At 37.0% G+C, this 12,006-nt stretch overlaps 1 protein-coding gene across 1 annotated transcript in view; it reads left to right on the top strand.

Annotated features, from left to right (window-relative positions):
- Positions 1-12,006, top strand: part of LOC100932587 (stimulated by retinoic acid gene 6 protein-like) — a 126,223-nt gene that overhangs the window by 40,623 nt on the left and 73,594 nt on the right. The window contains exons 4-7 of the mRNA XM_031936809.1: positions 1,435-1,565; positions 3,762-3,882; positions 5,698-5,743; positions 10,315-10,443. Of these exons, the coding sequence (XP_031792669.1) occupies positions 1,435-1,565; positions 3,762-3,882; positions 5,698-5,743; positions 10,315-10,443 (427 nt within the window). The remainder of the gene's footprint in view (positions 1-1,434; positions 1,566-3,761; positions 3,883-5,697; positions 5,744-10,314; positions 10,444-12,006) is intronic.

Below are 12,006 nucleotides of genomic sequence, written 5' to 3'. Positions count from 1 at the left end.
AAAACCAACATACCTTGGTGTGTTGGAACTGCAATGAATTAAATTAGCAAGAATCATTGTCTGTCTCTCGGTCAGCCATCCATCACATCCACACAGCCTTTCTGAGTGCTAGTGAGCTGAATCCATCATGTAGAAAGAGCCAGAGATTACTAAGACAGCCGGTGATCTAATAATGTCATCCAGTTGTCAAAAAAAATCGAAGAAGGTCCCTGGTATATTGGGTGGCTCATCGATGGAACATTTAGGAGAGGACATGGGCAAAAGCAGTGCAGAACTGATGAATTAAGATCTAAAATATTAGCAGAAACAACTATATAGATGAGATATATAGTTTTTAGTATTTTTTATGACCATAACATCCCTTCCTGAAATCAAACATTTATGATGATCTTTTGGGTTCTAACTAGCCATGTGGTAAGGGATGTCTGGGCAGGGTTAATCTTTCCCCTTAATCAGGAAATAATCAGGAAAGTAGCTTGAATTCTGACCTTATTATAGACCTTGTTCAGATTATTTGAGACAAAAAAGAAAGATAAAGCTAGCTCAATACTTTTTTTTTTTTTTTGGAAACTGGGGGAGAGAGACTGCCCAAACACATCTGTCTTAGACCTTTCTTTCGTCCACCCCTTCTATCACCACTCCCAATAATATGCTAATGATAAAGACACAGCCCATCTCACCTGCCCTTTGAAATGATGGGCCAGATCTCAGATCAAATTTCTATTAAGAACATACAGTGTAAAGAAAGAAGTATACATAGTAAACACTGTAATGTAGAGCAACACAATGCCCTGAGTCATACAGTTAGGAGTATCTGCTGTCAAATTTGAAGTCGGGTCCTTCTAACTTCTGGCTCAGAATTCTATCCACTGTACCACCTAGCTGCACCCAAGTCAATAGGGTTCATTTTACTCTGCATCCTGATGCATTGCTCCCTTACTCTTACAGGTCCAGAGCTTCATAAATGTTCTAGTGGTACTTTGTTCTTGTCCATCAACTGAGTCAAGGGAGCATTTCTGCTGATTTTATCATTTTTTATGCCAGAGTGCTTAATCACAGTGTCTCTAATCAATACTAAATGTTTTTATCAAAAATAAAAATTGGTAGCAGAAATAAATGTATGTTTCAGCATCTCGGGACCTCTAAATCAAAGGATTTGGCCCCTTGAGGAAAGCATCAAACTTAAAGGACAATTTCTAGTAAAAAATGTTAGTCTAAAAACAGTTTTTCTACCTCCTCAGTCTAAATCTTTTCTAATCCAGCATCATTAGGAGTCAGTGAGACAACAATTAAAGAAACAGGATTTGAGCTTCTTATTGAAGTATTTAGTTAGGCAGTTTTGTCCTTGGGGGGAAGGAGATGGGGAGGGGATCACTACATTAAATGCTAAACATTAAAAGACCTGGATCATAAAGCAATTTATCTTGTTTGCAGGCCGCTGGATTTTATCGGAACATTCAACAATCGATGGTCATATGGAATTGCATTTGGAGCTACAGCCAATAAAGTAATGTTCTTATTTTCTGAGGGCTACCAGCCCCTGCAAGTACCACAATGGGCCCAAGGTAGTGAAAAGGTTTTGTTTTGTTTTGAATTCTTTCTGATTTCTTCTCCCTTCAGCAAAATGTGGCTACTTTTCTCTAGAGATCTTCACAAATGGAATCTATCCTCACTCTTTTGAAATGGCTTAGCTGGTATTAAAAGTGGAAATAGTTCTTTCAGGAGCTCTTCCTGAGCCTGTGAAATCCCAGTAACAAGTTTTTTTAGACTTCATGCTGTTTTGCCTACTATAACTATGGCTTTCTTACAACACCGCGTTGTAAGGCACCGCGTTGCTGAATTCCTTCCCATTAGGGATTTTATCAGTCAGTATTGATTTGCCTTGATTTTACCAACTTATAAATGACCCATATTAGAGATCCGGTTGGGATGACTAGAAACCTAACATCCATATTGTCACCTTGCCTCCGTTGCTATGCAAATTATCAGGAAGAAAGAAAGGTTTTTGGAGAGTCTGTGGATACAAAATAATGGATACAAAACAATTTTTAAACCATTGTCAAAAAAATTTTCAGCAACTTACAGGAGTTTGTCCTGAGCACTGAGATCAGTAAAGCAGACTGGCCTCCCTCCCGGCCAGCCTGCCTCTAGATATCCAGCCATTAACCGCTTAAACTTGTTTTCTATTTTCATTTGTTACATGGTCTGACTTTTTACCAATGAGAGAATAACAATAACTACAACTCACGTTGTTAAGAAATTTAAAATCTCCAAAGTTCTTTTAGATGCATTCTCTCATTTGGTTTAACAAGCCTCCTCTTTTAAAAAGAAGCAGCTGGGTGTGGAACAGAAGAATATTGGACTTTGAGAGAGGAATATCTGCCTCATACCCTTACTAATTGTGTGATGCTGGGTTAGTTAACTTCTCTAAAGGTTCATTTACCTCAGTTGTAAAATGAGGGTAATAATAACATCTGTCTCCCAGGATTGTTGTGAAGATGAGAAATTTGTATTTAAAAAAAAAGTGTTTAGAACAGTGCCTGGCATATACTAGGTGCTATTTGCCATTTCCTTCTCCAGCTCATTTTACAGATGAGGAAACTGAGGCAAGCAGTGAAGTCACTTGGCCAGGATCACACAGCTAGTAGGTGTCTGAGGACAGATTTGAACTCAGGAAGATGAGTCTGCCCAATTCTAGGTCTCTGTGCACTATGGGGGCACCTAGCGGCCTTATTATAACTATTACATATTGATTTAACCCATCTCAAGCTTTTAATAAGATATAGTGTACAAGGGCAGATAGTATGATATAGCTTGGTCACCCCAAAAAGCTCCTTAACTTCAGCTGGAGAGAGACAGACAGACAGAGAAACAGAGGCAGAGACAGAGAGAGAGAGAGACAGAGAGAGTGAGAGAGAGAAACAGAGACATAAAGAGAGAGACAGAGACACAAAGAGAGACAGACAGACAGACAGATAGAGAGTCAGAGAGAGAGAGACAGAGAGACAGAAGAGAGACAGACAGAGAGATTAAGAGAGACAGAGACAGAGACAGGTTACTTTACATGGACCTGCATTCACTTATAAATCCATCCAATCCCTAGGTTCATTCAGGTTACTTCCATGAAGCAATAGACTACTCCATTTAGAAATGGTTGCCTTCAGATTTTAGAGAGGCCTGAAGAGACTTACATGAACTGATGCTGAGTGAAATGAGCAGAAGCAGGAGATCATTGTACATGGCTACAACAAAATTATACAATGATCAATTCTGATGGACATGATTCTTTCTAACAATGCAAGGATTGAGGCCAGTTGCAAAGATCTTGTGATGAAGAGAGCCATCTACACCCAGAGAGAGGACTGTGGGGACGGAGTGTGGATCACAACACAGCATTTTCACTCTTTTTGTTGTTGTTTGTTTGCATTTTATTTTCTTTCTTATTTTTTTCCTTTTTGATCTGATTTTTCCTTGTGCAGCAAGATAATTGTGTGTGTATATATATATACATATATATGTATATATATATATTGGATTTAACATATGTTTAACATATATTGGACTACCTGCCCTCTAGGGGAGGGAGTGGGGTAAAGGAGAGAAAAAAGAAGGGAACACAAGGTTTTGCAAGGGTCAATGTTGAAAAATTATCCATGCATATATTTTGAAAATAAAAAGCTTTAATAAAAAAAATGATTGCCCTCACTGTGACAAAATAATGTAATTAAGTCATCAATACCATTTACCCTTTGTCTTCTCAGCTATTGTGCTCCTGATAGGAGGAATTGAAGTTGGACTCTCACATTTCCCATTTTTTGCCTGCCTTTCATCAGAATTTCGACTAATAAGCTCCATCCTTGGATTTATATACTCTTTAATTTGGTAAGAGGCATGATGTTTATATCTGGCTCTTTTTAAAAGTCCTTGATACAACACTAGCCATAAACTAATTTTTAAAGCCATTAATAATTGAATAACTCCTTTTGAAAATCAGAATGTCTATGAAGGTAAGAAGGCAAACTAGCCCTTATTTGAATATTTCATCAATACCCCATTTTCTAGCAACTTCCATTTCCTTTTCAAGTCCCTATTGCCTCTAAGGTGAAGCACAAACAGAACCTAACATTTAAAACTATTTACAATCAACCTGTAAGCTATTATATTTCAACATTATCTCACTTTGCTTCATGAATTCTACATCATAGTCAAACTGGGCTATTGTTTCCTGACTTCAATATGCCATTCTTCTGTACATTCATACAAGCCATGCCCTTTACATGGAATGTACTCCCTCCTCATCCCTGCCATTCAAAATCCTTTTCTTCATTTAATGTAGGGGTTTAAATCTTTTATATATGTCATTGGATACCTTTGCCAGCCTGGTAAAACCTATGGATACTTCTCAGAAAAAAAGTTTTTAAATCTATAAAATACATAGAATTAAAAAGAAAATCAATTATATTGCAACAAAATTGTCCACTGTATTTTTTAAAAACAAGTTCATGTAGAAAAACTGCACATTTAACCTACATTGGATTTCTTGCTTCTAGGAGAGTGGGGAGGTGAGAGGGGAAGGAGAAAAATTTGGAACACAAGATTTTGCAAGTGCGAATGTTGAAAACTCTCTTTGCATGCACTTAGAAAAATAAAAAGCTACTAGATTAAGAACCTCTTCTTTAAAGCTTAACTCTAGTGTTACATTTTCTCCATAACCTCCCCCCTCTTCCTGTCCCCCCCCAAAAAAATGTACTTTCTCCTCAAACATTTCTAGAGCAGTTTGTCTGGAACAACCATTCTTTGCCATCACCTTCTACCTTGTATTATCCTTGTCTTTGTGTGTCCCATATCATACTTCCCCCAACATCACCCCCCATCTCACCAAGTAATTTCTTTTTTTTACTTAAGTTTTTGAAATTAAACAGAATGTAATTGTGACAACAAAATTCCTAATCAGAGCAATGAAATACAAAGAAGGAAACAGCCCTGGTCCATGACCCACAGTAGTTATAAGGCTCATGCTAGCATGTTTCAAAATACAGTTCATTAGAGACTGTACTGAACAGAATAGGAGCTGAACCTAAATTTTTTTTTACTTTTCTTTTTTTATTATTATTATTATAGCCTTTTATTTACAAATTATATGCATGGATAATTTACAAGCATTGACAATTGCCAAACCTTTTTGAACCTACAATTTTATTCAAATAGAGACTTTCTAGGGGAAGAAATTCCCTTTTTCAGCTTAGATTGTCAAAGTGGAGACTCGGAGGGTTGTCCAGAGCTTGAAATATTAAGTGATTTGCCAGTGTCCCACAATCACTAAATATCAGAGGTGGTATTTAAATCCAAGTCTTCTTGGCTTTGAAATCAACTATCTAACCATCATGTATAACTGTCTCCATTCTCCAAGATAGGGTGAGGGAAAGGGGAAGAGGTAGAGTGCATATTCAATTATAATCATTTAAAAAAAATTTTTTGATATTTTAATATTGTTCCTTGTCCCATTTGAGCAAAATATATCTTTTTCCTTCTCTAGACCTCAGAATCTAGAAAATAAAGAGATTGGACAAGGTGGTCTTCAAAGTCTCTTTCTGTTCTAATGTTCTATGATGCTGTCATACTTTCAACAAAGGTGTGCTAAGAATTGAGAGAAGTGTAGTAACAACCAAAATTAGCATATTGTTTTTTTTTCCCTAGGTTTGCCATCACAGTCTTGCATATTGTGCAGTGTCCACATGGACAGGTAAGTCAGTCCAAGAAAGGAACATTTAAACACATTCATTTACCCTCTAAGTGTCAATGTACACAAATGGTCTTTAAATGAGTAAAAGAATAAGGAATCAATTGTTTTCCTTCTCTGCATCTGGCTATTCCGAGGAAAATATTCAAAGTAAAGCCTGGATTAATCAACAGACCAAGATCAAAGTATGTTTCTCTAAGCTAAGTCAGAAGTGAACAATGAATAGAATGCTAGAGGCAGGAAGATCTATGTTCAAAGCTTGCTTTTCTGACTGTGATTATGGGCAAGCCATTTAATCTCTATTTCCTCATCTGTAAAATGAAGATAATACCTTTAGTACAAGGGTAGAGTAGTAGAAATTCTTTCCTTTTAGTCCATAAACTTAGTGTTTTTATTTTATTTTATTTCAATTTAATTGATTTCATATCTCACATATATGTATATATACTTTTTTTGTTTTATGCTATTTTAAAAGGTTGTTCTAGATTGTTCATAGATTTTACCAGGTTGCCCAGGCAGCTGGCTAAAGAATTCTTACTTGAATACTTACCTTAAAGGATTGTGTGAGTCTCGAATGAAATGATAAATGAGTGTCATACATTTGACTAACTTTAAAGCACTAAATAAATGAAAGACAGCCATTAGTATCAAGCAACAGGAGCACCCCAAGCCCATGTAAGAGCTTTGGAGCTCAGGACTTGTTGATGAGGAAGAAACAAGACTTATAGCATGTGAGACAGACCCAGAGTTAGGATCCAGACTCTTGGAGGTCATTTATTTCAACCTCCCCCCTTTTTTTTCCTTTTTCTTTTTTTCCTTTTCCTTTTTTTTTTTTTTTTCTGAGGCCGTTGGGATTAAGTGACTTGCCTGGAGTTACAAAGAAGTGTTAAGTGTCTGAGGTCACATTTGAACTCAGGTCCTCCTGACTTCAGGGCTAGTGCTCTATCCACTGAACCACCTAGCTGCCCCAGCCCTTTTATTTTTCAAATAATGAGAAAATTAAATGATTTGTCTAGAGTAACATAGATAGTAAGTGTCTGAAGCTGGATTTGAACCTAGATTTTTGTCTCTTGTATCCATATTCTTTCCACTGCATTACTTGGGCAATGTGTTGCTCAGACTGTGATGAATAAATCTTGGTGTCCTTTTCCATTCCTTAAGCCTAACATAACTATTAGATAGCATGGTGGACAGAGTGCTAAACCCAGTATCAGGAGACTTGAGTTCAAATCCAGCCTTGGAAACTTATTAGCTGTATGACTTTGAACAAAGCTCCACTTGCCTCAGTTTCTTCAACTATGAAATAGGGGTGCCAACTAACAATGCTTACTTCCTAGAGTTGCTGTGAGGATCAAATGAAAGAATATTTGCAAAGCATTTGACACGGTGTCTGGCATATAGTAGGCACTATATAAATGCTTATTCCCTTCCTTATTATACACACATACATTTAGACTTTCATGGAAGGAGATGTAAGGAGTTTAAAGCAGTTGCTCACCCATCATTCAGATACTCTCGTGCTAACCCTGTTTTGAAATTTCACAATCAGAGCACTGAATTTTCTTCATTTCCCAAAGTTACCTAATCATAGGATTAAACCAAGACTGCTATAAATAGATGACATGGAATAAAAATGAAAAAAGGCAAAACTCTTTTCTCAACAATTAATAAATCATGAAACTGTCAAATGTTTTTTCAGGTTTGAGTAACTGATAAAAATGAAATGAAATAGGGAAAATAGTGACTTTGTGACCAAAACCAAAGAAAAAATGAGATATTGAGCCAGGGCCATTCTTATGAGTAGAAAGGCTGAACAGTTCTCTTGACCAAAATATTCCATCATCTGTCATGGTGCCTAAAATTTCATCATTAGAAATTCATTCCTTTGAGTTATTCAGATTTTTTTTTTATCTTCAGGAGTGACCTTTGAAAACAAAATAACTACAAATAGATAAATTAGATAATTAGAAATAGATAAAATGTCCAGTTCTTATCAACTAACAGTTTAGGAGTTATTGTGATGATGAACTCAAGGCAGCCTGGAATGGTGATCAAAACATTGTACCTGGAACTCAGAAAATTTGGGTTCAAATCCTGCCTCAGATACTTAATAGTTCTATAATTATGGACATGTCATTTAACCTATTTAAGTCTCAGCAGAATTCTAAGACTATAATTCTTAGAAGACTGCAGACTGGTAAAAATGTCAGGAATTAGAACTATAATAATATTATTTGTCTGGAACTATGATTTCATTAGAGTAAAGAGGTCTCAGTGGGGAAACTCCTTGTTGGTGCAAATTAACTTCTCTGTAACTCACAATTTTAGGGGATGGCCTTTGTCACTGAGAGGTTAACTAATTTGCCCATGGTCACGGTGCTAAATAGTACGTGTCAGAGGCAGGATTGGAACTCAGGTCATGAGTTCAAGACTATGTCTTCCTGACTTAAAGACCAAGGCACTATCCACTACATCAAACTACCTCTCAAGAGATTAATGCTAATTGTAATATCTCGATCTGAATATCAAATTATAGTTTACAAAGTCTTTTTTTGAAGGCCTTTATCTTGCCTTCAATCAAATCTGTCAGCCTTCACAATGAGGCTGGCTTTGCATAGCTCTCTTTCACTTGCATCTCATGGCATCCCCTTCCTGATGCCATGGTCCTCTTTGAGAACTAAGGACCAACAACAACTTCTGTGAGTAACAGCAGGAAGTGCCCCACTGGGGAGTCAATAAGAACTGGCCAACTGGGCAACACTGTTTGCCTGTTTTTCTTTCTTTTTCCCTTTTAATTTCTTTCTTTCTTTCTCCCTTTTTCTTTCTTCTTTCTTTCCTTTCCTTTTTCCTTTCCATTCCTCTTTCCTTTCCTCTTTCCTTTTTCCTTTCCTTCCTCCTTTCTTTTCTCCTTTCCTTTCCTTCTTCTCTTCCCTCTTTCCATTAGGGTATCACACTCTTACTGTAAATTTTAATCATTGAAATCTCCCAAGATATGTTACAGGCTGGATTTCTTTCTTGGTTGGTTGGTTGGTTGATTGGCTGGTTGTTGCCCTTAATGCTCAAAGAGGACCAAAATGACATTACCATGTTACAGTCAAGTTACAGAGTGTCCGACTGTGGCTGATCAGACCAATATGAGCTCAGAGTGCTCTGCCACAGGTCAGACACAAATAGAGCCTATGAACATTTTGGGGTAGTTTCTCTAATTTTAAGCATCTCATGATTCTTTTGAGCTAGCTCAATTCTGCTTTGCTCATAGAGCACAGCACTTTCCCTGATGAGGGCACGCTATGCTGTATGGTCCTGTACCAGTGTCTCCCATGTCGTTCAATGGAGTCTAAAGTTCTTAAGACATACCCTGAAAATCTCCTTGTATTGCTTTTTCCAACTACCTTGTGAGTGCTTGCCCTGTGTGAGTTCTCCATAAAATAATTATTTTGGCAAGTATACATCTGTCATTTTAACCCTCTGTGCTATCATTGATGACCAAGTCTCACTTGGTCTTTAGATCCTGATTGGCTCACAGTGAAAGTAAATAGTGACTGCTTTTGTTTTAGCCAGAAACCATGAGGGTCTTCTCTTCCAAGACTGATGTATCTTTTTCTTTTTAACTAGGCAAAAAAGGCTATTCTCTGCCTCATTTCTTTCTTAACCTTAGTCACTGATAGGTTACTTAGTAGTACTGGTAAAAACCTTAGCTTAAAAAGTCCAAGGTCTTTCATGGCCATTCCAGTCATCCTGATCTATATCTTGTCATTGGATCCAGATGGCTTGGAGGGAAAAGGAAAGCCAGTTCTCCCTCACTTCAATCCACTTCACTTGCATGTTATGGCATTACCTCCCTGATGTCATGGTCCTCTTCAAGAATAAAGGAAAAACAACAAAGCACTTTCACATACATTATTCCATTTGCTCCTTGGATCAAATCCCTAGTCTCATCATGAGGGAGAAGCAAAAAAAAATAGTGGTAGAGGGGAGAAGGAGAAAAGTTTTTATCAAATAAAAATTTATCAAATGTACTAGACTCTTCTAAGAACATTACAAACATTATCTCATTTGATTCTCACAATAACAAAAACTTGGGTGCTATCATAATGCCCATTTTATAATTGAGAAAAATGAGATGCATAGAAATTAAGTGACTTTCCAGGTTCCCTCAACCAGTTAGTATCTGAGGGGAGATTTGTACTCAAGTCTTTTTTTTAACAACACACCTTGATAACAGCCATCCACAATATCAATACCAGAAATCCTTGGTTCCAGGACCAACTCTATCACAAATGAGGGGTATGAATTAAATAAGTTTCTCTACCTTTCAGAGTCTTTCCCACATAAAATGGTACTGGGAAAAAACAAAAATAAAATAAAATAAAAATAAAAAATAAAATGGTACTGGGTTGATGGAGCAGAATTATATGGATAATCTCTAAGCCTCCTTCTCCCATTGATACATCATATTCTAGTTTGGGTAACCAAGGCAAACTTTCACCATATTTGGAATACATATTCCTTCTTTATTTCCTCCATGTGAGAATTCTGAAGTCATGTATTGTTTGTTTTGGTTTCTATTGCAGCTAATTGGAGCATACGAAACAGTTATTTTCTATTGGCCTTCCTTGCTGTGTCTGGCTTTCCTCTTAGGCCGTTTTGTTTACATGTTTGTAAAAGCTCTGAAGATTCATCTAGGTTTGGAGGTTCAAAATGTAAGTAGAGCTTATCCCCACACCAATGCCATAATTTTTTTAAAAATACAAGTCAACTTTATGATTTTCTATTTAAGATGTCTGTGTGTCCATATAAGCTATATGTATGTCCACATAGGTTGTCTCAAATGTGGCTGGAACAAATATCTTTGGAACATTGCCTACTTTTTTTCCAAGGGAGATGATAGTTCCTTCCTTGAAATAAACAAAGAAAGGGCCATGAGTCTCTAAAGGGGGTACTGTGTAAGAATTATAGCTGTCTTCTTCCTTAAATATTGCTGGCACGTGGGTCTACTTTCCTGTCACTAAATTTTAAGAACAGAGGGTAGCCCTAAGCTTATACTCACTGGCATGGAATGTTCCTACCAATTTCTGGTTACTCAAAAGACCATGGAAATCATGAATGTCAAGAATAATCAATTTATCCAAGCAAAAGAGTGTTGAGAAATTGGAGAAGCTACAAAATTAGAGAGTACCAGAAACATATACAAGAGTGAATGAGCCCTTCTGATGAGAGCAAAATAAGATGCCAGCTTAAACCAAGTGTTGTCACCCAGAGACTTTCTCCAAACTATTTCTCAAAGAATGTTTTTGGCTTTCTCCTCATTGTCTTTATCTGTCTTTCTAAAGGAGCTATCTCAAAAAATATGCGCTCTCTCTCTCTCACATTAACTGTCTCCTGCCAAAAGCTCTTGCACAAACATCGCCTTTCATATAGTCACACAGCATAGCATCAGCATTCTCTCTATTAATTGGGAGTTTCCTTTTTGTAAAATGCAAAAAGCTGTAAATAACACATGTAAAAAATGTTCTTTATGCCCAACTACTTAATAATTCCTTTGCTTATTTTGCTGTGAAATGCATCAAAAAAATCTCAAGATGAGGCATAGTCCTTGTATAGAAAAATGGAAAAAGAATAAAAGTACAAAACAAACAAACAAAAGGATATTGGAGTGGTTTGCCATTTTTTTCCCCAGGAAACTATTTCCCTATCACCTATCCCTTAGCTTTGTCATCTTTCTTACCTCAACCACATAAATGGAGCTCCTTTTAATCACTTTCCCCCATTAGCTGATGAGCCCCAGCAAAGGATCAGTCTGTATGAGCCATGATAAGCTCTTCCTTCCTTTAGAGAACACTTTCAAATGTAGGCTCTCCCACACCTTCACAGAGTCATAACTAAGACAAGCTGACAGGGATTTTGCTCAGGTGTACCAGATTGAGGAGGTAATAATGGCACCATTAGACTTTCAGTTGGAGGAAAAATAAGTGAATTCAGCACCTAGTCAACAAGAATATTGTTAAAATAAGAAATTACCATAAGCCCCATTTCATGTCTCATCCAGGTGTGCTCCTTGCCTCTCCCCTCCCTGGAAGCTTCCTGTTTCCTGTACCTGTCACTACCTTGTGATGGCCAAGCCATCTGTCATTGCTGTACCCTCCCTTGCTTTCCAGTTCCTTCTCCCATGGTACATAGATTGTTAGATACCTCTGTGACATATCTTCAATTAAGATATGTCCTTGTGGCTTATGAAAGGTGATAAATTCTCATTTAATACATTA

The sequence above is a fragment of the Sarcophilus harrisii genome, chromosome 1 (assembly GCF_902635505.1).
Source record: "Sarcophilus harrisii chromosome 1, mSarHar1.11, whole genome shotgun sequence".
NCBI classification, from domain to species: domain Eukaryota; kingdom Metazoa; phylum Chordata; class Mammalia; order Dasyuromorphia; family Dasyuridae; genus Sarcophilus; species Sarcophilus harrisii.
The sequence above is the reverse complement of the archived record's forward strand: the minus strand, read 5'-3'. Positions and strand labels throughout refer to the sequence as shown.